At 43.8% G+C, this 25,576-nt stretch overlaps 1 protein-coding gene across 1 annotated transcript; it reads right to left on the bottom strand.

The window, feature by feature from the left end:
* Positions 1-8,167: 8,167 nt before the first annotated feature.
* LOC113595208 (tetraspanin-5-like) lies at positions 8,168-25,217 on the bottom strand. Its single transcript, XM_053210091.1, is given in 4 exon segments — positions 8,168-8,665; positions 8,668-8,923; positions 9,950-10,030; positions 25,023-25,217. Coding segments are annotated over 4 exon segments (825 nt in total). The 3' UTR covers positions 8,168-8,372.
* Positions 25,218-25,576: the final 359 nt, after the last annotated feature.

Genomic DNA, 25,576 nt, shown 5'->3' with positions numbered 1-25,576 from the left:
AAAAGGGGAAGACAGCTAATTCTAGGTATGAAATGTTGCCAGAACTCAGCAGCTCTGCTTCTTTAGGAAAGGCTGACATTCTCCATAAGAAAATTAAATAGTTACAATGATTAATTACATCCATTTGAGTTAGTCTTTACAAAGAAGACCCTAAGAGCTGTGCTAGAGAGTGAATTCTTGGGAGTTCTTAGCCCAAAAGGTAATAGGGTGAGTGGCAAAACGGGGAGCCAATATAGCTCTGACCTTTCGAGCAGCAGCTTTTTTTTTTTAATGTGGAAAACTGGAACTGGAGATACAGCCATTCCTTTTTTTTTTCTAATTTTTTTTCAACGTTTTTATTTATTTTTGGGACAGAGAGAGACAGAGCATGAACGGGCGAGGGGCAGAGAGAGAGGGAGACACAGAAACGGAAACAGGCTCCAGGCTCTGAGCCATCAGCCCAGAGCCCAACGCGGGGCTCGAACTCACCGACCGCGAGATCGTGACCTGAGCCGAAGTCGGACGCTCAACCGACTGCGCCACCCAGGCGCCCCCAGCCATTCCTTTAAAGAATGGAGAGGGGTGAGGGTGATCACGCAATTACCAATTTAGGTAGGCCTCTTTAGCCAATCACTTAAGACTTTTGTTATAATCAGCTTTGCAAAATGTTCCCTGTCTTTAATGGTCATCTCAGGAGTTGATCTGTCTTTTCTTCTTTCTTCTGGAAAGAAAGCCTCCACTTCACCTAAAAATTTACTCAGCCTGTACTCCGTGTGGTTCCCATGAAGCAGTCCATCACCATGGCCTGCCCTCACCCCAAGTGTTGATGTATGCCCCAGGATTAACCAATCATACTATGTGATTCCTTTAGTCCCAGTGATTGGTTTTGGGATAAGCATGGGACCCAAGCCAGCCAATAAGAAGACTCCTCATAACTGTCCCATGAATTCTGACAAGAAGAAATCATTTTTCCCACAGGATGAGTTGGATTTATTTTTTTCTAGAGTTGCTGGCAGCCATCTTCCCATGTGAAATCAGAGAGAAGATCAACTCGGAATCAGGAAAAACAGATGAAATCAGTGAGGCAGAAACAGTATCTAGAGTGAGAGACAGATTTGATTGCATTGTTTGAGCTCCTCATTTTAAGCACATCTGAAGCCACTAAGTTCTTTTCTTTCTAACGCTAATTTGTGCTGGGTTTTCTGTCACAGCCGAAATAATTCTGGCCTGTACAGTGACCGCTCCCCAAACTGGATTAGTTTATCTTCTCTGAAATCGGCACTGGTTGCAACTGCTTCTTACTTGTCCATCTCCATGAGCAGACTCTGAGCTCAGGGAAGTCTTCCAGGGCTGGAGAACCATTACTCTATGCCCAGTTCCTCAACCTATAAATGACAATGGGTTGGTGTATTAGTTTGTATTAGTTTATATTGCTGCTGTAACAAATTACCACAGACTTAGTGCTTACAACAAAACAAGTTCATTATCTTACAGTTCTGGAAGTCAGAAGTCCAAAAAAAGTCATGATGGGCAAAGGTCAGGGTGTTGGCAGGGCCGGTTCCTTTGGGGGATTCTGAGAGGAGATTCTGTTTCCTTGCCTTTTTCAGCTCTTGGGGCCACCTGCCTTCTTTGGCTCATGGCTGCTTCCACAAAGCACTCCAAAATTTTGCTCTTGTGGTTGTCACATCTCCTACTGCTAATATGGCTCCTCCTGTCTTCCTCTTCTAAGGATTCCTGTGATTTCCTTGGGCCCATCTGGGTAATCCAAGATAATCTTCTCATCTCACGATCTTCAGCTTAATCACATCTGCATTTACCACATCCCCTTCACCATTGGATGGTGACATATTCACAGGTTCCAGGGATTAGGAGGTGGACATCTTTGAGGGGCCATTATTAAGTCCAGCATAGTTTGTGTGCAAAAAGTGTTTACAGAAAGAAAGTTTGAGAGGCACTTGCAGTCTTTCCAAAGACGAATGTTATAAGTGTCTTCAATTTCAAGGAAGGCAGGGGACAAAGAAGAATACAGTCACCAGGTCCCCCCTGGGGGCTTAAAGGTCCTCATTGTCATTTTGCCAATCTGCACTCCTATTAGGTTAAGCATTGCCTTTGTCCAATGTACATTATTTATAGTTCCCAACAGAAATATGAACTTCGAGGGGCGCCTGGGTGGCTCAGTCAGTTGAGTGTCCGGCTTCGGCTCAGGTCATGATCTCACAGTTTGTGGGTACGAGCCCCGCATCCCGCTCTGTGCTGACAGCTTAGAGCCTGGAGCCTGCTTCTGATTCTGTGTCTCCCTCTCTCTGCTCCTCCCCCACTCATGCTCTGTCTCTCTCTCTCCTTCAAAAATAAATTAAAACATTAAAAAAGAAAGAAAGAAAGAAAGATGAACTTTGAGCATGTGACAAAAATATCGGGGGACTGAAAGGGCCTGCCCCTTAAATCATGTTTTTTACCTGAATCTAAGCATAGATCTGGGCTTGCCCCAGAGGAAGAGCATCACAGATTCTGCTTACAAGTTGGAAAGATCCATGCTCTGGGAGACCCAAAGCAGCTGGTTTTTGAGATGTTGTGTGGGGCTCAAAAGATCGCTCTTGAATGTCTGACATAAGCTGCTGCTGATTCATCCATCAAATTTCATGACTTAAGAAGAAACACATTGTGATATATGTCAATCAGCTCAGCTCCCATTTCTTCCCCTAGCTGATCTCCAATTGTCTGTCAGGTTAAGAAAACCAAGATAGGATGCACCAATTATTAATAATAATAGTGTTATCTAACATCTGTGTGACACGAACATCTATCTAACATGATGCTTCCTATGTGCCAAAGTATCGTTACGCACTTAGTAGCTAGTGTCATGCTAGCGGCTGTAACAGATAAACTCCCACTTTTCAGCGGCTTAACATAATAAAAGCTTATTTCTGCTCACAAAATACACAGGCAGCAGTGGCAGGTAGAGAGTTTGGTTATGCTCCATGCACCCAAAGAGAGAAATAAACTGCTTCCATCTTGTGGATTCCCCATTCCCCAGAGCCTCGGAGACCTCATGAACAGCTAGGAGTCAGAGAAAGACCAGGGAGGGTCATCGCTAGGGGGCTTTTATGGAACTGGCTCATATCACTAACACTTACGTTCCACTGTATTCCAGCCATTTGACCTCACCCAACAGCAGGATAGGTTGGTAAGCGTAGACCGGCTTTGTGTCCAGGAAGATGGACAAGGTTTTAGCGAACACAAAGCCATCTCCACCATCACCCATTTCTCACATGATTAGCTAATCCTGCCGATAACTGTAGGAGGGGGACACCACTTCATTTCCATCGTACAACTGTACAGCTGAGTCTAAAGAAAGTCAGACACCTCTCCAAGTTCATGTACCCCAAACCGTGCCCAAAATGCAAGTTGCTGCCACTTAAATCTACTCTCTTAACCAGTGGTTCCCAAGCAGGGACAACTGTGCCTGCCCCGCACCCCCCCCCCCCCTCCTGCACGGATATTTGGGAATGTCTCTAGACAATTTGGTTGTCACAGCTTGGCAGGAAGGTGGCAAGCTAGCCTTGGCTGCTACTAGCCAAGGATGCTACTACACATCCTACAATGCACAGAAAAGCCCCCATAACAAAAGCCATCTAGCCCATATGCCAACAATGCCCCAATGGACAAACTCTGCTCTTAACATTATACATTTCTACCATTCTAAGGATAAGGAGACCATCTCCAGAGGTTATTCCGTGGAAAATGCTCCTAAGACTGACATGAAACAGTGAAATTTAAGTAACACAGGGCTTTTTTCCTTTAATACAACAGGCAAAATGCCAAATTATTTAACTCATGATGGAAGTTATTGCTCCAATGAAAATACATGATGGAGCTAGAATGGCTCTTCACAATTCTGAACCTATTTGTGACAACACAGGCAAAAACTGAGATGCTTCTTACATTAAGAAAAGTGTTTTTCTCTGCCAAGCCCCAAAGCTTTCCCTCCAAATATAGGGGAAAGACAGAGGGTCACCGCACCCAAGTGAAATTTTCCATAGCTTTGGATCAGGAAACCTGGCTTAAACCTTGGCTCCCCGTTTCCTGGCTGTGTGACCTTGGGAAAATCAGAGTCATTTTTCCCACCTGTGAAATGGGAATAATAACTCTATCTTTCACAGAGTAGTGACAATTAAATGAGAGAACCATGTGACGTGATTAGCTCAGATACTGGAACACAGTTAGCCTTGAATGCCAGCCGTCAGCGACATCATCGTTATTACTAGGAGCACCACAGGGAGGGGGAATGGTAGTAACAGGCTAAGCTCTGGAGGCAGAATATTCCCATGAAAAGACCTAACCCTGGCTCTAAGCACCCATGACAGAGCTTCAGCTTTGCTCCTTGCTATTGCTGTGAGTCTAACCGCATCAACTAAGATCCGAGCCTCAATTTATCCAACACTGAAATAAAGCTAAAAGGCTGTGCTGACACCCTCTCTCAAGGTAGCCACGAGGAAGCGAAGTGTGGCAGGGCGACAGACAGCATAGGCTCCAGGGCCAGACTGCCAACGTTCAAACACAGACCATGCCAGTCACTGCCCAAATAACCCTGGGTAAGTGACCCAGCTGGTCTGTGTTTCAAGTCCTCCCCCACCCTCTGTCAGATGGGAATAATAATAGTGACCACTAGGATATGAGAAACACAAGCGATCCTTGCGTGCTTTGTTTATAGCTGTACCCCCAGCATCCAGAACTGGGTCTGCTACGTCATGAGCATTCTATAAGGGTCTGTTGAATGAATGAGCAATGGTCCCTGTCCACAGTGTTGCAGTGTGGTTTAAATGAAATTATACCTGTGAAGGCCATAGAATGGTGTCGGTCCACGGTATTCATATAAGAAACACACCGTCAACAAGCATTGTCCCAATAATCTAAACTAAGTCTAAATACACAGCAACAGCCTCAGGTTTGGTTCACCACGAACAGCCATGGGTGTAGAGCCAAGGCAATCATGAGGAGCACTTCTTCCTCCATAGCCTGCTTTGTACTCTGTTTGCTGCTGGCCAGGCATTACACGAACTTGCTGTTCCCGCCATGCTTCCATCGCTAGATTTCTTCTCCCAGCTAGGTGTGCACACGAGAGCCCTTGTTTGTTGGGCATCCACGGTGTTCATGAGTGGCTTTCTGTAATGCAGTGTGTCTGTCCCTCCAGGAGTTTCTGCAGCTTTGTCTCGCCAGGATGAGCCCATCTTGGGGAAGATTTCAACATGGAGACTGCCCACGAGGGGCCTTGTGTCCCGTTAAAATCTTAATTGCATGCGGCATCGTAGCTGACCCTCCATACTGTGATTGGGAGATGACTACTCAACTTCCATTCTACCCTCTCTCTAGTGGCTACAGACGCCGTAAAGCTGAATACTCTATTTCTCAGACTCCCCGGCGTTTGAGATGTCCTGTAGATTTGGCCGCTCTCAGATGCACAAGGTTTGGAAGATGGCAATGAGGCAGAGGCCATGTTTCTGCTGCTTCTTCTAGCTGAAGTTACCATAGCAATATCTGATTTTTCTGTGGCAGGGTTAGCAGAACTCAGGGAAGGGACTCACTAGCTTTGTGGGTATCAAGAACCAGGATGCAGGGCACTGTTTGGCTGCGTGGATCCAGAAGTGGCACGTCTCCGGAGCCAATGGCCAGTGGTGATGATGGCAGCTTCCTGATCCCTGGATCACACAAAGGTGGTGTGACAAGGACCCGGCACTAACTAGTGCAGCTTCTCAACTCTCTACTTCCTGGGCATAACAGGGGCCATCCCCCACGTGGCTGAATTCTGTCTTATACTCTCCAGTCTTTCTGGAGCCTGAGCCTAGCTCCTCCAACCATTTTCTAAGTACTGAATATTCTGAAAATTGCTTTTTGCTTAGGACAGCAATTTGTGTGTCCTACCACTAAGTCATGACTAACTGACCTTCTTCTTTGGCTATCTGCCCCAAATTCTCAGTTGAAGCCGCATCCTGTCCCACCTCCGTCCTCCTAGGCCTTTGTGGGTGGAATATACAGCCCAGGCCTAAGCCAATGAAAGGCATACAGTCTATGCTTTAGGGGTGCATATGTGACTCAAGTCCCCCCCGGGTCAGAGTGAATCTCAGGGAAGTTTTCTGGGAATGCTAGGAATAAAGATTCTAACGCTTTTCCATCAGATTTGAGGCTAGTGGGATATGACTGAGAACTGGAAGCAGGCACCTTACATCCACGATGGAGAAGAAATCCATACGAGGATAAGTCCTCCAAAGAGAAAGTCAAGGCAAGAAAAGGACAGTAAGAAATCCTACCTGGTGGCTTGAGCTCTTGTATCCAGCTGCACCCAAAGTAAAATTAACCCTTAGATGGTTGAGGTATACAAGGCAAGAGATTCATTTCTTTCTTTCTTTTCTTTCTGTCAGTCAGTTTAGGTTGCGTTATCAAACATTTGTAATCAAAAAGTCCTGATCGTCATACTGCCCATACGATAGTTTATGTCGCAGGCCTGTCTTTGCTTCCAGAAGTCAAAATGAGCACAAATGTTTCCTGGGAAAGAACCAATTACGTGCAGAGAATGTGCAGAACCCACAGCCAGAGGCTACCACTCTGCTCTTCTCTCTACTCCTGAGCTGCTCAGGGCCCCTTTCCTCCTAATGCCAGTGAGCGTGTCTGAGGATGATTCCCCAGAAACCACCAGTCCAGAAAGTTGTCATCTGTATAACTCACCCCACTAGCTTGGGCTTTTGAGAAAAAGGAGAGTTTGTTTGTTTGTCACTTATTATAATTGATTTGTTTCTCCCTAACTGTGCACTCAATCTCGATTCCCTTGGCTGTAGACAGCAAATCTGGGGCCGAGAGCTCTAGAAAGTCTATTATTATCTGCACATCATTTGTCATGTGAAGGAGCATGGATTTTGGTGGCCACAGAGATGATGAATGGTTTGGGAAGAGTGAGTGCAGGAACTGAGGTACTTCTGCCTGGAGAGGAGAAGTGTGAAGGGGTCGTTAAAGGGCAAAGAAGGAATATAAAAGAATATACAGAACTCAGTGGACCTTCCACAATGCTGGACTGAGGGTCTCACTGGCGAAATTCATAACCACTCAGATGGCATTTTTGTAGCGACCACTTTTTCTAGGCAGAGTTGGGTCTCAGATAGAAGATGACTCTTTCTTTGTACACGGCTAGATGAAAACAAAACTGTGGAAGAGATCACAGTAGGCCTTGATGTGGCCTCCTACTTCCCCCAGACACCAAAGAGTCTTCTATTCCAACTATCCTTATGCTCTCTGCCACCTTCTCTTTAAAGGCAGATTCTGGGTTCTAGGTCTCAACTGTTCCTGCATCAGACCAATCCATCTCTGCTTCTAGTGATGTTCATACAAGAAAGCGATGTGGTATACACAAACGCATCAACCTTTGCCAATGCACTTTACATGTGGCCTCTTGTCCTCTGCATGCCAGACTCCAAAGACCACCCAAGAGGGGGTTTTCAGGCTCTATGGCAGGTCAACACAGGAGAGACTTGAGGTGAATTTGCAAATTAACATCACCGCTCTGCCACTGGCTTCTAGTGGCTCCTCCAAGATAGCTAAAATGAAAGAAGCACTTCTGAAACAACATCCACTGAAGCCTTATATTTATCTAGCAATGGATAATCTCCTCAAATTCATTTCCTTTGATCTTCTCACATGACCAGAAAGTCTGGAAGCCAAGTAGTTATAAAAGTTCTGCTCGGGAGACGTCCAGGGACAGAGACGTCCAGTGACTTGCTCAAGGTCAAATCTCAAGGTCAAATAGCTATTGTGAGGTTGAGCCAGAACTCAGACTCAGACTGTCCAATATTTAACCTAATACACACGTCATTGTTGTCTGCAATACAAGATAAGCTCAATCCTTTACAAGATATATTGGCATCTGACAATTTGCCCTAGGGGTATCCACCATAATTTGTGTTGGTGGCATCGATTTATGACTCTCTTGTTTTGAAGCACCTAAGAAAAACTTAGCAATTTAACATGTCAGAGACTATCAGAAAATTCGGTCTTCTTGTCATATCATCACCAAGAATTCAGGAATAAGCTGGGGAGAAAAGAGCCATCTCAAGCTTGAGATCACCCACCATAACTTCTTGAGCAGAAACAGCCAGATGCTCTTGTAGCATCTCTGGTCTTTTTTTTTTTTTTTTTTTTTCACTGGTTATCTGTTTAATTCTGTCAGTGAGCAGCATTTCCCAGTTGCACCATCCCCCTCCCCCAAACCAAGTTCTTGGCAGCTCCATCAGGTGGGATTGCAAGATGCCTCTGTGATCAGGGTCCGTGCAGCATGGATTGGGTTGGGCACGCTGGAGGGGCAGGAAGGCTGGGTCTGTCCAGTGTTTTGCAGCAGCATTGCCGGGGCCCTACCAGCTAGCCCTGACAGCTTCAATATCACTAACCAAATTCTGGGCCAGGCAGACCCCAAAAATCTGTAGCAATGCAATGCCTATGAAAATACCAGCCACGATGGTTAAATTGTCCTGCAACCACTTCTCAAACTGGGGCACACAGCCTTTCGTGTAGATAACAATCTGCTGGTCAACTTCTGGTTTTTGCCTGGCATCATAGCCACACTGAGTGTTGATGACATCTTCTGCAGGGTCTTTAGTACAGCAGGAGAATGGCACACCGCATCGCTCTCGACTTGCATTGGAATATATTCCTGGGTGAAGTCTATGAGGTTCTGTAAATCAATGTCATCTCTGTACGCTCTGATGTTGTTGTTTATAAAGAAATACAGCTGGTCTTTGATCCAGTCTTTGAAAACAAATGCCAGAACCCCAGCAGTGAGCTCCAGGAAGAAAATAATTCCCAGGAACACAGAAAAGAACTTGAGAAGGAAGGTGTTTTCCCGTAGCGCTCCAAGTAAAGACGTCCTGGAATCTGAAGTCACTGTAATGTACATGCCATCCTCCTAATTAGGGAAATGAGGGGAAACTGTAAATGGTGATGCTTTCATAAAAGCCACCGAGACCAGCCACAGCGAGAAGTCTCGGAGCTAAGGACAGAGAGGCTGTGATTAGCAGATAAGAAACAAAACTGGCAAACGTGGACAGCACTGTGTAATTTCACCCACTGCAATATCCTTCACCCTCATTGTGGCTTGCGTCACCCAGAGAAGACTTCAGATAAGCTGGATTTATTTAAAACGTACAGAGACATCCAATAGATGTGCTAAATGAGCAGGCTCGACACCACTTTTACTTTCCCTCCTCACTTGCTTTCAAAATCAAGATTGAGGGATTGACTGTTAGGTATTCTTCCCCGCAGGACGGAGTGGAATATTACGAAATGCATTTGCAAGCGGGCTAAATCATGATTGACAAAAAAAAATTTTGTTAATACAATGGTTTGAGGCACTTGACAGAAATTTTTGTCAACAGTATAGATTAAGGGATTCAAAAAAAATGAAATTTGCAGATGAAATGGCTTTGATGTTTCTCATGAAAAGCATTTTGTTGACAGACTGGATCAGAGTGGAAAAAACGTGCATTTTCCCAATGCATGGGCTTTAAGTCTTTGACAAAACATGTATTAGTCCTGCCGTTTTTGCTCGTTTGTCATATACTCCATCGGCCTTGCCTTTAGCCATACGAGGGGTTCAGGCATGCGCAGAAACAGTGGAAAACTACCTAAAGAAAGTGTCACATTGGTCCTACGCAGGCACAAAGCATGTCATTTTTCGGGGTCTTATTGACTAGTTCCCAAACTCATTATCTCTTATTCTATTAATTCTTCTAGGAGTAAGATTCTTTCCCATATAGAATCAGCTAAGCCAGTATCAGTCTGGTAGCAGTCAAGACAGTTTGGGGTATAAGCAGCAGCAATCGAGAGGCTTAAAAATCAAAGGTTCTCAATGTACCGTCCCCGGACCGGCAGCAGCAGCATCTCCTGAACAGTTATTTGAAATGCAAGTTTTTGGTCCCCACCCTAGACCTACTTGCAGATGGGCCACAGCAATCTGTATTTTAATAAGCCCCTCAGGCGATTCAATGGACACCAGAGTCTGAGAACCATGGATCTGAGCAAGAGTCAAAAAGAAACAGATTGGTTCATATAACTCAAAAGTTTAGGGATATAGGAAGTCTCAAATGTGGTTGTACTCGGGAGCTCAAACAATGTCATTAGGACCCAAGTCTCAATTTTTCTTCTCTCCTCTAGAGTGGCTATACTCTTAGATAACCCCTCCCTTCGTGGTGGCAGGATGTCAGCAGCTCCAGGCTCATGTCCCAGCTTTTTGACGAATGCACAAGAAAAAGAATGCTTTTCCCCTGACAGCTTCAACAACAGTCCCAGGATGGACTTCTTGTCCTAACTGCCCTCATTGGTTCTGCCTGGGTCTTGTGCCCTTCCCTGAATTTACCACAGTAGCCTGAGGATGTCAAACACTGAGTGGCCAGTCATAGTTCATAGGCACAGTGGTTTGAACTCTAAAGCCACGAATAAAGACAATAAGGAAGGATTGTTTCCCACAGAAAATCCAGTGTTGATACAGTAAGACAGGGGAGCGGACACCAGCCAGGCAAAACCAAAATATCCACGAGAGGTGCATAGTCCTTGGTCTTCCAACAAATTCCAGATTAAGGTAAGGGTAGCTTCCCTAAATCCATACATCTTGCATTAGCATTACTCTAGATACTGAAGGTGGAACTCAACCCTTTTAAAATCCTACCCTCTTCCTAGAACCCTTTCCGGCCTTTCTGGCTTCTGAGTTAATGCAAAAAGTGGCGGGTTAGTTCTTATTAAATGTCATCCAAAAACTGCTAGCAAAGGACCAGGGAGAAAGGATTACTTAGCAAGCCCTACATGTCCCTAAATAAAGTTGCTAAAGATTGAAGATGGGGGGAGTCTAGAAAGGATTCCTTAAGCAGCATCAGACGCAGCTGCGCACACACGTGGGGCACAAGTGGCCATCTACGGCTCTATTGCCATGTAGTATGACTGCCTCCCTCAATGGAGCCTTTTGTTTCCTTGTAGCTCACAGAGGCATTTATTTAGCAAAGGAATAAAGAACTCATGTCCACGGTTTGGCTTTCATCATCAGACCAAGACTGAGACTTTGAGCTGTCATGGTTGTACCATCTCAGCAGTCCAAATGCAGTGTTTTACAAAAGACAGAAAGAAAACCTCACCCATTCCTCCCTCTCCTCTCTGATGTACCATCACCTCTCTCCAGAACAGGGAAAGACTTTCCTCCTTTGGAACAAATGTATATGAAAACACTCAGTGAGTAAGCTCACTCCGACTTGAGAATTACTACCAAGAACAAACATCTTTTGTCAAATGCCTCTTGTAACACTGGTCGTAGTCTAACTGGCTGTTTGTGTCCTGCCCTCTGTGCTTCCATCTCCCCAAGCGCAGGGGTCAGGTTTAATTCGTCCGTGTACCTCAAGCTATGGACCAGAAATCTGGCACACCCTTGGTGTTCTATAGATATGTGAGATGCACTGAATTAAATGGAGTGTCCTGATTCCCAAGTTTCCTTTCTACTATTAAGTAGCCCCACTGCAGCAAACATGTGGATGTTTTCTAGGCCAGAATATGTGTTCCCTCATCACTAGGCAGGCTGTTGACGGGATGGGCAGTTTTAAGGACTCCCTAAATCCACTTTTCTTCCTTCTGCGATCTAGTTACACATAAGAATGACCTTGAGACATTTTTTTACACCCAACTCCCTCATCTGACCACTAGAGGGAAGCAGAGAACACAATGATGGCACAATGGCCATTTTGTCCAGTCTTTGTCTTCAGCTCTCCAAGCCCCTCAATTTTCCCAGCTTTCATCCTTTTGTTAACTTTAGCTTTATGGGTGCAAGTTTCACGATGGGACAGCCTGGTTTGTTTTAAAGCAAGGAAAACCATTCTTTCTTTTCATGGGATTCCTTGGAAAAATAACCTTGTTGGCAAGCCAAATTACTCAAAGTTTACAAATGCAGCTTTTTCTTTTTTAAAATATGGCCTCTCCTTTCAAAACAAAACAAAACAAACAAGCAACAACGACAACAAAAACCTAAAATCTTATCTACCTACATTAGGCTACAGCCTTCCCTTCTAAACACCTTTTCTGTAAGATCTTTACCTGAGCTGTTCTATCACTCCCTCTGGCCTCTGTTCTCCTGATCCAAAATCCAGTCTGGGAAAAAGCTCTCCTTGGAAGGATAATTAAAGTAGATGAACCAGTCCTTCAGTCTCAGTTAATCCCAGTAAGCCTAATTCAGCTTCTATAGATGGAGGGATAAGTATGTTCTCCCATCAGAGTCCTTCATAGCTGGACTGAAGGCTACACCAATAAATCATTCCCCAGATAAACACAAGGTCATGGAGACCAAGTTTCTACATAAGTAAGATTTAATTTGGTCTAGGTATGATCCAATTGCACAGGTCAAGGAATCACTGCCCCCGCTCCTCCTAAATAAAAAAATAAATAAATAAATAAAAGCTACTTAGAGCTAAATTTCAGGAAGAATCAACACCTTGAATCCTTGCAAAATTTCTCTCAAGTCCTAGGAAAGTGCTCTTAATTTCACATGCAAACTGGAAGATCCTTTTAAAATAACAATTTAATAATAACTATTAAAATGAACTTCTAGAAATCCACCCTACATTAACACACACACACACACACACACACACACACACACACATTCATACAAGGATATTCATGGTAGCATTATTTATATTATAGCAGATAACTGGAAACTAAATGTCTAGCAACAAGGGATTATTTAGATATATTTTAGTACAGCCATAGTATGAAATATCATATAGCTTAAGAAAAAAAAGAATGAGGTAGGCCCATATTTAATAACAGAAAGAATGGCTGAGAAATATTAATAACAATGTCCCTCCAAAAGTAAAAATATATGGTTTATATATGTTTATATATGCAAATATGTATGCATACACATATACATACATTCATGCGTGGGTGTGTGTGTATGAATGCAAAATTCAGAAATGTATTTACAAGGTCTGGAAGGATGTACAACTGATTTGAGGGAGCGATGTAGATCTGAGAGGGGGTGAGAAAATGGAAATTTCACCATATTCTTCTGTTATCACTTGTGTAATTACTTTTTTAACATGTATAAAAAGTTACTTACACTCTTAGGCCCAAATTAGCCAATGTCTTGCCTGGCCACTTGTGTTTCTTTGTTAACTAAAACTGTATTTCAGGCACTATTTAGTACTTGGTCTTCCTATCCCAAGAACAACACAGTTCTAAGCTTTCACTCTTCAAAGATTTTCAGACACTAATTCAACTCTGCTAGCATGAACAAATAGAGCATATAAGAAAATGGAATATGCATTGTTCTCAAACTGGAGGAGAACAAATGTCCTCTTACTATTAGCTTTGCCCAAAGACATACACTGAAAAAGACAGTATGGAAGCTAGAAAGAGCCTTAGAGTTTTACACAATGTCCCTTCATTCGCAAATGAACAAAGGGAGGCCCAGTGAAGTTATGGGACATCCCCAGCCCAGAAAAGTGCAGTTCGGTTCTCTGGGTTCTCTGGCCATCTCATGAAATGACCATGTTACTTATCATCTAAAAACAAGGATACTTTTGAGGGTGAAAGGTGACACTATTCCTAATTACTCTGGGACAACAGTTGTAAATCAGGACTATCCTGGGCCAAGTGGACCCATAGTCAATCCTCCCTCAACCACACTAAATTTCAAAGAAGCGCGTCTATGAAGTTTGCATTCCCCACCACCACCATCTCCCGATGCAAGACCATGATGAGGACATTCCCTTCCCCTGACCCCTTCCCCTCACAGAAGTGACCTAAAGTGAAGTGCAGTGGTTCCTTGTTATTCTAGTTGAGTATTCGTTAACAATCGTCTTTCTGGCTTCTTGGGAGAAAGAAACTACCTAGCAAATAATTTAGTCAGTCCTGGGAAAAATAAAACCAAAATAGGACTATTGTTCCTCTCCAGTGTTCTCTCCATTACTCTCAGAGCCCTTGCAAGAGGCTTCCAGTTCTGGCTTTCTAGCCTCTCCTGATAGGACTGCCAGACTTAGTGGGTGAAAACAGAGAACACCCAGTTAAAGTGGACTTTCGCATAAGCGTGCCGTATTTGGGACGCACTTATGCTAAAAAATTATTGCATGTTTATCTGAAAGAGAACTCTGTGTCCTTTATTTTATCTAACAACTCTGTGACCGATGTCACTCTACCTCACTTTTCTAAGGATCCAAAACATGCCAAAGGGTAGTTGGGCTTTTAGAAATACTGATGGGTACTGGAGGGAGAGATGCCATGATGAAGCATACAGAATAACTATATGAAATGTTTCTCCATACCTACCTCGTGGGAGGTAACTTGAGCCAGTGATCAAACCAAATTTCTCTTCATCCTCTCAGTGCTCGGCAGGAAATAGAGGATTTTGCTGGTCAGTCTGTCAGCTAAGGAGGGCATCCTTACAAGTCCTACACCAGATGACATTTCCACCTCCACCCCTGCCACTGCCCCCTTCCTCCCGAGAGCGCCGCCATGGCCTCCACGGCTCCCTGGACTATACCACCCACCTGTGGCTTTGCTCAGACGCCCTTCCCACTGCCTTCCTCATCTCAGCTCGACAAAAGCCTACTGATCTTTTAAGTCAGCTGGAAGCACCTCATCTTACACAGCCTCTCTCTATCCCTCTCACTCACCTATTGTCTTCACATCACTGTTACTACCGACTACTGCATATTGGTTTCACTTCTTTGCTTATTTTCTGTCTTCCCCCACCTAAAACAGGAGCTCCCTAAGGTCAAGGAATCTGTTGGCCTTGGTCACCACCATATCTCCAGGACCTAAGAAGAGTGTCCAGTGCCTACACACAACTAAGAATGAAGAGGTAGGAAGTCACCTCCACTGGGAGGCTTGTTCCTGCCACACGTGAAAAATCAATGACTTTCTCCTTTGCAATTCCACAGACCACTGGTCCTCTTCATCTAAGCTTCCATTCAAACAATAGCTATTGAGGGGCACCTGGGTGGCTCAGTCGGTTAAGCGTCCAACTTTGGCTCAGGTCATGATCTCGCGGCTCGTGAGTTCGAGCCCCACGTCGGGCTCTGTGCTGACAGCTCGGAGCCCGGAGCCTGCTTCGGATTCTGTGTCGCCCTCTCTCTCTGCTCCTCCCCTGCTTGTGCCCTGTCTCTCTCTCAAAATTAAATGAACACTTAAAAAAAAATAGCTACTGAGTACCAACCATATGCAAAGAACTGAGCACATTACGTAACATAGTTATATACTTTTCTATCTCCACTTTATAATGAATGAAATACTTGAGGGTAAAACATGACTTATTCATCTATTTAATGGCCGTAACAATTAGGACAGTGTTAGAGGTGCTTATTAAAAAGGTTCATTTAAATGACTAGACATTTGGGGACATTGTAGTAAAGGAGACATAATTCCTTCCCTTATTTAGAATTGAGATAGCAAGTTTAAAAATTGCTCTTATAATAGAATTTTTTAATTTAAATGTCTATTTTGGGTAAGTAGGAAGATAAAGGTGCAGTTTCCTACTTTGCAGATCAAAGTACACATGGGTGGAACCTTTCCAGAGGCTCTTGTAGAGGGAGTCTGACAGCACAGAGCCCTCTGCCTTCCAATTCCTCCCCTAGGAAACTGCCTGAAAGGAGGAAAGAGTGTAAGACAAGGTTCCTGTCATCAATGTTTAAAACAATTTGCAGGTAGAAAAAACATGATCAGGGGAGCCTGAGTGGCTCAGTTGGTTGAGCATCTGACTTCAGCTCAGGTCATGATCTCGCGGTCTGTGAGTTCGAGCCCCGCGTCGGGCTCTGTGCTGACAGCTCAGAGCCTGGAGCCTGATTCGGATTCTGTGTCTCCCTCTCTCTCTGCCCCTCCCTCGCTCACGCTCTGTCTCTCTCTCTCTGTCAAAAATAAACATTAAAAAAAAAACCATGATCAAGCATTCAATATGCAGTTATAGAGCCACAAAAAACCATTTGTTAGGATATTTAAGAAGGTCAAAAGATTTCTGAGATCTAATATTAGTTGAGCGGAGTGTTAAAAGTGGTATTCCCACTATGACTTTGGTAAAGAAGAGGAACATACACACAGACACACACTCACACATGTGAGTGCACACATGCACAAAGAAATGAGTGGAATATACAGCTAAAATGTTACCAGTAGTTAAATATGAATATAGGATTATAGGTGCTTTTAATTCTCTTCAGCTTTTCCTTTTTGAGTGTTTCAAAGCTTTCACAATAAAAGTATTGCATTCAACACATGTGAACCCTAATGTAAACTGCGGACTCTGGATGATAATGATGTGTTGTGTTGGTATAAATGGTACCTCTGGGGCGCCTGGGTGGCTCTGTTGGTTAAGCGTCTGACTTCGGCTCAGGTCATGATCTCGTAGTTCGTGCGTTCGAGCCCCACGCCAGGCTCTGTACTAACAGCTCGGATTCTGGATTCTGCTTCTGATTCTGTGTCTCCCTGTCTCTCTGCCTCTCCCCTGTTCACGCTCTGTCTCCCTTTCTCTCAAAAATAAATAAGCATTAAAAAATATTTTTAAATTTTTTTTTTAAAAATGGGACTTCTGGTGCCAGGATTATTTCTAATGGAGGAGGCTGTGCTTTGTTGGGAGAATGGAGCTGGAGTTATGTGGGAATTCTCTGTACTTTCTGCTCATTTTTGCTGTGAACTTAAAACTGCTCTAAAAAAACTCAAGTCTATAGTTTAAAATGTATTACCTTGATAACAAGAAAAAAATATAACCAAAAGGAAAAAAACCTGTCTTGAGAATTAGAGAACGAGGAAAACTAGAATGAGTTACGTTGACATTACATGACATCACATGACATTAGAAAGAAATCAGCCAAGCTGAGAGGAAGTAACCTAACTCCCAGGGCTTTGAAATCCTAGGTGGATCTGCCTGCTTGATCTCCTAGCCCAAAAGGAAAGCAGCCTCGCGTGTTCCTGAAAGAAGGGGAAGACCTTGGAGCACGTTCCGTTGCTGCACATGAACCTGCACACATAAAGGCATGTTCTCTTTCCCCCCCTCACACACATTACTCACATTCATAAAGGAAAAGCTATCTTTTCTCCAGATTCCCTATTAGGAAATTCAACTCATGGAATAATCCTGTGCCTCCCAGAAGCCTGATCAGAAAAGTACTCTAGGGAATGTCAGGCTCCATTTTTTATGAGTCCATATGACACATCTATTAAGCATTGAGTTGTTTTGTGTGTGTGTGTGTGTGTGTGTGTGTGTGTGTGTGTGTTGTTGTTGTTGTTGTTTTTGGTTTTGTTTTGTTTAGAGATTTGGGGAGGGTGGTTGTTTTGACTGAATCTGAAAATTATTTTACCTCTGAGAATTTGTTGCCTTGAGAATAACTGAGAAAGTTTTAGTTTCTGATTAAAACAAAGTAGTGATGATCGATTCTGAGAGTCCCAGGATAAAGTAGAAGATTTACAAACAACCATCAGCTTTAACTCTTTTAAAAATGCCTTTCTCAGGCTTGCCGGGTGGTTCAGTCGGTTGAGTGTCCAGCTTCAGCTCAGCTCATGATCTCGTGGTTCTTGGGTTTGAGCCCCACGTCAGGCTCTGTGTTGAAAGCTCTGAGCCTGGAGTCTGCTTTGGATTCTGTGTCTCCCTCTCTCTCTCTGTCCCTCCCTATTTGTGCTCTTCTGTCTCTCCCTCTCTCTTTCAAAAATAAACACTAAAAAAAAAAAACAAAAAAAACCAAAAACTAAAAATCCCTTTCCATCCTATTTATGTCTGTGATCTTCTTGCTCCAAACCATGGGCACTGCAAAATATTAGCACCCTCCTAACTCGGGCACTCACACTGTCATCGGGAAATGCGCAGAAACATCATTAAAAGGCGCTTGGTTACAAAAGGACGTACTGCAAGGCCTGGTAATTCTGGGAAGCAGAGAAGACACATCTCAGCAGCATTCGCAGGAGGATGAAAGAAAATGAGGCCTTGGGGCAGTACAAAAGAGGTACACTAGGCGCACCTGTTGAGTGGTAGTTGTAGACAAAATGGTTATTGATTGTTATATTGTCAACCTCATAAATGGTGATGAAGTCAGCATGAAAGGGACCGAGGATATTTGTGCTGGGTCACTGGCCAGCTGTGTGTCCATGTATGCCTCCTCCGTTCTTCGTGGCTCTGTTTACTGTCTATAAAATCAGGGTGTTGCACTAGAGGCAATCTGTTCCCAAATCCAACTGAGCATCAGGTTTCTAAAAATACAGATTACAGGACCAGACCCCATCCCTTCTAAATAAGAATTTCTGGGGGTTGGAGTTGTTTTTAAAGAGCCCCGGGTGTTTTGACTTGAACACAGTCAGTCAACCAAAAAGAGTTTGGGCACTGCTGGTTTATATGTAATCACTGGCCTTTTCCACTTCTAACATCTCCTAATTCAAAAGAATCAAAGGGATGCCCAAAGGACCACTGTGTGTAAAGATGTGATCATCCAAACCTTTATGGATTTTAAGTGAGGAAATACTGAATATGGCTTGAGGTGATAGACAAGGGAGATATACTAAGTGCACCATTACAAAGCTTAGATCTAGGGTTCACAGAAAATAAATCTGTAGGAGTATAGCTAGACTAGAATGTCACCCTTTCTGTAATATTTACAACACACTGAAGTCTTTCAGTTGGTAAAAAAAAATACCTCCTTGCACTGGAACTTTGTTTTGTGCATTTAAAAATACAATCACCAGAATTTCAAAACTATCCAGCTATGTTAATGTCAAATACATGAGAGAAAGGGCTTACTGAAATTAACATAAAAATACAAAACTTCAGTCCATAATCAACACCTCTGAATAAAGTTATTCAGATCAGCTATTTTCATTCAAGATGATTATCGCAAAAGGATTCAGAGAGTGTCTTTGCATGTTAACCTGAATAATTCCATTCAAGGAAGAATTTTGCATTAATATAGAAGTTACCACCACAACTAACTGCAAACTGAAAATTAACTTTACTAGTACTGAACACAGCACAAATCTTCAAGAAAGACTTCACTGGTCCCAAGGGTTACAATGCCACATAGGCTCCGGGCGGGGGGAAAGGAAGGTGATCCTTGCCTGAGGGGCCCTCAGCTTGACAGTGTTTAATCACTGCATATTCCAGCTTATGACCCTTATAACCCTGGTGGCAGACAACTTAACACGCTTCATGCAGTTTGTCCTCAAAAAGGAAACAGAGTTAACTCTCTTTCAGAAGCCACTATAGTAGAGAGGGAATATGGTCTACTAAAAAGAAAACCAGCAAATTGACGTTGCTATAACCAACCACATCCTAAGTGAAGGTATAAGCTGAGTCTGTTTTCATGTTTTCAGGACTCAGGACATTATTTTGAGTCAATGGGAATGCTCTTCTAGTTGAGTTTCTTTGTGTATGAGTGAGGCTCGCTGATATCATACCTCTACCATGCTGATTGACTGATTCTACTCAGCCCACATGGAATGCTTAAGTGTGTCTATACTTGCTAGATCTAGGGGATGTCATTCTTGGAATAAAGGAAGAAGCAGACAATTGAATTGTTTTTCGTTTCTAGCTCGGAGACTGCATTCAATCATTGATTAACTAAAAATACTTTTTGGGATGCGTGGGTGGCTCAGTAGGTTAAGTGTCCAGCTCTTAATTGAGGCTCAGGTCATGATCTCACAGTTCATGATATTGATATTGATATTGATATTGATATTGATATTGAGTCCCACATTGGGCTCTGCACTGACAGCACTGAGCCTTCTCAGTGCGATTCACCCTCTCCCCCTCTTTCTCTGTCTCTCTCCTGCTCACGTGTGGTCTCTTTCTCTCTCTCTCAAAATAAACATTTAAAAATACTTCTTGATTGCCTCCATATGTTAGGAATTATTCTAGCCTGCAAATATAGAGAAATGAATAAAGATCCTGTTACCATCAACTAGTAAAGCATTCTAATAGAGCATAAGAAAATAAAAGTCTTGTTACCAGCAACTAGTAGAGCATAGGAAAGACAAGTAAACAAGGTAATTTTATTTTTTGATTTTTTTTTATTTTATGTTTTAATGTTTATTTATTTTTGAAGGAGAAAGAGCGCGCAAGGGGTGGAAGGGCAGAGAGAGGGAGACACGGAATCCGAAGCAGGCTCCAGCCTCTGAGCTGTCAGCACAGAGCCCGACGCGGGGCTTGAACTCACAGACTGCAAGATCATGACCTGAGCCAAAGTCGGACGCTCAACCGACTGAGCCACCCAGGCGCCCCAATAAGGTAATTTTAAATTATTATAAGTTCCTTAAAGGAAATGGAGAGGATGCTGATACACAGGGTGACTTGGGAGAAGGCTACTTGAGATAGATGTTCATAAAATCCCTCTCTGAAAATGCTACAGAATTTCAGTGACTCTGGCCCTTACCTTTCTCATCTAATAAGCACTTATTTGTCGTGGCTAATTCTGGAAATTAATATTTCCCTCAAGATCCAGTATCAAAAAATGCCCAGAATCCACTAATCCCACCTTTATATACAAACCACCAAACAAACAACAAGCAAGCAAACAAACAAACAAAACTGTCTGAGTTGGGACTTTGGCAGAAATGTGGAAAGTATTCATTTGGAGACCAGCTCAGGACTAATCAACAATTACGGCCACTGAGTTATCACCAACCAGATACCATATGGAAGAACAAATGAAAACCAAAAAAATAGAATACTATATAGATTCTGCCTTTGAGGCATATTCCATATCTTAGGAAAGATATAATCTATTGCTTGGAATAATTCTATCTTGAATAGCTATTCAGACAATTAAAGCAGTGTCATAGTTTTTTGGATAGTGCCTTATATTTCACAATGTAATGCTCAGCACAATCCTATGAGGTAGGTGATATATCTCCATTATATATAGAAAAGAAAAGAGGTTTTAGGGGGCTTATGCAACATGGCCAAGGGCACAAGTAGCTACTAAGGAGCAGAATCTAGACTTGAGCTCAAACTTTCTGAGCTGTTATGGTGCTTTGCCCTCCCACGATGTACTCAGGAATAGGAAGAAAGGAAGGTTTATCTCTCGGTCACATTTTGCTTAAGGTATAAAGCATGACAAGAGTATAGAATTAGACCGATTATCTTGGGATAAGTTGCATTAGTCTGGAGAGGGTAATAATCTCAACACTTCACAACTGTGAAGCCCATTATACTGTTGGAAGGATTTCATATGACTTACATCATCTTAGTCACACAATCACCAAGTGAGGTTCCTTAAGAGTCCATGTAAGCCTCTCTTCCAGAACATTCTGAGCTACCACAGCTTCCAGTGACAAACAATGCCCAGTTCTGAACTCAGATTGCTCTACTCCCACCTTGCTTAGTTGACAGAGTTTTGTGTTGTTCTTGGCAATACCTGCCCATCGTACATTTTCCCAACTAGATCAAATGCAACATGTGGGCAGAACCATGCCTCCTACCTTGATGCTTGATGCAAAGCAGGTAACAAAATAGAATCTGTTAACAAGGAGAGAAAACCAGTATTATCAGCTTCACTTTATAGAGGAGAAGAACAGAGGCCAACAGACATAGCATGGCTTCCTCAGTGACTCACCTAGTTAGCTACAGGCACAATCACGTCTTAGAAGTGGCATCTCCGGAAAGCCAGCCTAGACTCATTTCTCAAAATGTTCCATCCCCTTAGATCCCATTTCCTCCAACCCACCCCTCAGGCATGCCTGGCATTACCAACCTTGGATGAAGATCTGGCTCTGCAATAAATAATTTAGGGAACTCATTTTGTTCAACTGACCCATCCTTATCCAGTGCCCACTTCATGTGCTCATGAGCACACGTACGCACACATGCACCCACACACACACACACACACGTTGATTCAGGCCTTTTAGAAAAATAACTCTAATTATTAAACACGTTCTATGAACCTGGCACCGTGCTAAGCAATTTCTATACATATTATTCATCTTCATAAGAAGTAGATTTTATAACCTAATTTAACATAATGAAAATAGAGTGACTTGCCCAAGGTCACACAGGTGGCAACGGGCAGAACCAAGATGGTTTTGTTTCTTCAGTAAGCATTTGCCTCTGTGCCAGGCACGGGCCCGGCCCTGAGAATAACAGCAATGAATGAGCCAGGATGTAATCCCTGCTCTCTTGGAGCTCACATTTCAGGGAAGGAAACAGAGAGTAAAGCAGGAAACTAATAAATCAGCAAGACAATTGCCATTGGTTCAATCTGTTAAACAATCACATAAAATAGGGCAGTCAGGAACGTGTCTATGTGACCACACAGACATGAGATCTGAATGACAAGGAGACAGTCATGCCAAGATTTGGCAGAAGAACTTTCAGGCAGAAGGGACTGTGAGCGTGAAGGCCCTGAAGAGAGAGCAAAGTTGGCAGACTGAAGGGACAGAAAGAAGACGAACATGAACAGAAAGGGTAACTGAGGGGGGATGAAGGAAATGAGGTCAGAGGGGTGGGCTGTGACCAGCTCATGAAGAACACACAACAGGGTAAGAAATCTGGATTTTATTCCAACTGTGACAGGAAGTCACTGTAGGCTTTAGCTTCATACACATAATTTTTCAAGAATGCTACCCTTGCCCTAGTTTTCCTTTGTCAATGAACAAGTTATCCAAATCTAGAGGCAATCTGAATGCCTGGGGGGGGTGGTCTCTGGCTGCTTGTGGTGAATGGCTGGCGGGGCCATCGGCGGGTGCAGGACTGTCACTTCTGACTCTTGGGCTCTCTGTCTCAGAATCCAGATGCCCCTTCTCACCACGAAGAGACCTCAGTTCAGCAGAGACAAGACTGGACATGCATGACTACAGGGTGGGAAGTGACAAGGAGTAGAAGGCAGAGGACCCCTTAGCACGTCTGTTTGTCTATCTGTCAAGTTGAGCAATCAGACTTGGTGCCGTCTTACTCTCAACTGCCTCCATTCTATCCCTGCCAGCCATGGGCATGTGGGCTCTCCCTGAGCGCTGTGACCGATCCCACCATTTTATTACATGTTCTATTTTTATATCTTATCACGCCCACCTGTGATGGCCTCCATCCTCACAGGCACATGGCACAAACAGCCTCCCCCGTTCTTCCTCTCTCCTCACGTCCACATGTACCTGGAGAGGTAGACAGTCCTACCTCCCTGCTAGTCACCTGCTCTCAAGAAACCAGGTACACTTGACAAAGCCCCACTCTGGATCCTGGGTAAGCAGGACCTAGCCAGCTGGGCCTCCTAATCCATCCAAAGAGAGAGAGACCTACTGGTGACCCAGACTCTGAGCAAGACTCTGATCTCACTGTGGAAAAGACACTTCCCAGGCACCAATCCAGCGTGGGCACCAACTCAAAGGGGTAAACCCCACAGAGCCCATCTGCCTGCTTGGCCACACAAAGTCAACAGTCTCCCAAGCTTAGAGCGACCAGGGCAAAGGAAAATGAAAACAAAACCAAAACAACAGCAAAATAAAATAAAACAAACGACCAAACACTACTTCCTGTATAGACCCTCAAGAACCCTAGCAGAAGCTCTAGAATTTTCATATCAAAGAATTGCACCCTCTTAGTCTCATTCAGAATAAATCACAGAGGCCAGACAGCTGGTAATGACCCATCAGATTTAAAAGGGGACTAAAAGGACTCCAGATAATTCCCTTCAACTTGACCCAGACACACCTATCCGGCTACAGAAATTACCCCACTGCTGCTTCTCCTCGGCTACCTGAGTACTGCTGTTGCCATGTACAGAAGGATAGGCTGAGGTTGAATCACTTGAGAGGTTACCCCCTTCTCAACCCAAGGTAGCCAGGGGTCATGGAAAGGATCTGGGATTAGAATCATACAGAATTGGATCCAAGTCTTCCTGCTAGTATTTATCAGCCATGTAACCTGACACCTCCATCTTTGCTGGGGATCTTGGATGGTGGACCGTCTGGGATGAGTCAAAGGAAGAGACGAGAGGTCCACAGGGATAACTATACTTAACGGTGCTACATATGCAGAGACCGGAACACTTAGTAAGCACGCCAAAAATATTAGTCTCTATCTTTCCTTGCAGACAGGCCTGACGCAGGGGTCTTATCTTCTGACCCCATGTCCTTCTCTGTAAGATTTAACATGGTATGTCCTGCAGAATTTGCCTGGATTAAAAAGAAAATCTCTTCTCTTTACTTACATCTGTATTAAAGAATATTGCTGCAAAGTGTCATAGAAATAATCTGGTACAATACCTTCATTTCACAGACCAGGAAACTGAAGCTAAGAAAAGAAGCAAATTGCCCGATGTCACACAGGAAGTTGGTAGGACAAGGATCCACGTCGGTCCATCCCACACAACAAAGAGTGGCCTATGGACAGGCGAAATGACTGTAAACCGCAATAACACGGCAACCCCTACAATTTGTGTGTCACTTCCTACATTCTCAACATGCATGAATTCATTACATCTTCATAACAGGCTCCTGTGTATCAGCTTCCCCAAGCTGATAACCACAGTGGAGCCAGAATTTGAACCTCAGGGTCCCTTTGCTCCAAAGCCCTGCTCTCACTCACCACCCTCAGCAGCCCCCCCCACGCTTATTTATCAAGCACCAGCTATTAGCTTAACATGGAATGGCCTACAGAGAAGTTGTAAGGCACAACCTTTGCCTTGAGAGACCTAACATTTTATTGGGGAGAAAAAAAATACACACTTAAAATAATTCACAGCAGTCAAAAACAACTGTTCAAAGTGGTGACACGGTGTTATGTGGATGTGAGAGAAGGAAGAAGAACGTGGGTCCAAGACGCACAGGAGGTCTTTTCGGACAACTTGCAGCGGGAGCAGGCCTGGAAAGCAGGTCTGTCCTGGGAGCCCAAGCCCTGTCTAGGTGGTGTGGTGGTTTTACAATACGTCCCCAGATCCTTTGACGTGCCTCTCTTCAAGAGACAGACTTTACTTCTCCCCCTCAATATGGGCAGGACTCAATGACTTACTTCTAACAGACAGAATACAGCAGAAGTGACAGGGAGTGACTCTTCAGGCTCTGACATAAAAGGCGCTGTCATTCCCGTCCCCCAGTCTTGGATCAACTGCTCTTGGAAAAACCAGAGGCCCTGTTGTGGGTTCGCTGAAGCAGTTCTGTGAAGAGACCCACGTGGCAATGAATGGAAGCCTCCTGCCGATAACCTTCGAGGAGTTGACACCTCTTGCCAGTAGCTCTCCTTTTCGAAGATGACCCTCCATCCCCAGCTGGAAGTCAAGTCTTTAGCTGACCGCAGCCCCGGCTGACATCCTGACTGTCACTTCACGACATCCCAAGCCAGAACCACCCGTCTGAGCTGCTCCCAAGTTCCTGATCTGCAGAAGTTGTGAGACGATAAACATGTGTTGCTTTAAGCTGCTAAAATTTGGGGGCAGTTGGTTACACAGCAATAGATAACCAATCCAGGTGGTAATGCTTTTACATGTATTGAAGGGATGTGAAAAATAAAGCGGATAAGGATAATAAGGTAAATGGCAGACTTCACAACTTCAAACCCTAGTTCTAATGCTCTGAGATCTAGAAGATGCAGGTTAAGCTGGAGTTAAGTGCAGAAAAGCCA

This window comes from Acinonyx jubatus, chromosome E2 (assembly GCF_027475565.1).
Source record: "Acinonyx jubatus isolate Ajub_Pintada_27869175 chromosome E2, VMU_Ajub_asm_v1.0, whole genome shotgun sequence".
Classification (NCBI taxonomy): Eukaryota; Metazoa; Chordata; class Mammalia; order Carnivora; family Felidae; genus Acinonyx; species Acinonyx jubatus.
This window is presented reverse-complemented; position numbering and strand designations above follow the sequence as displayed.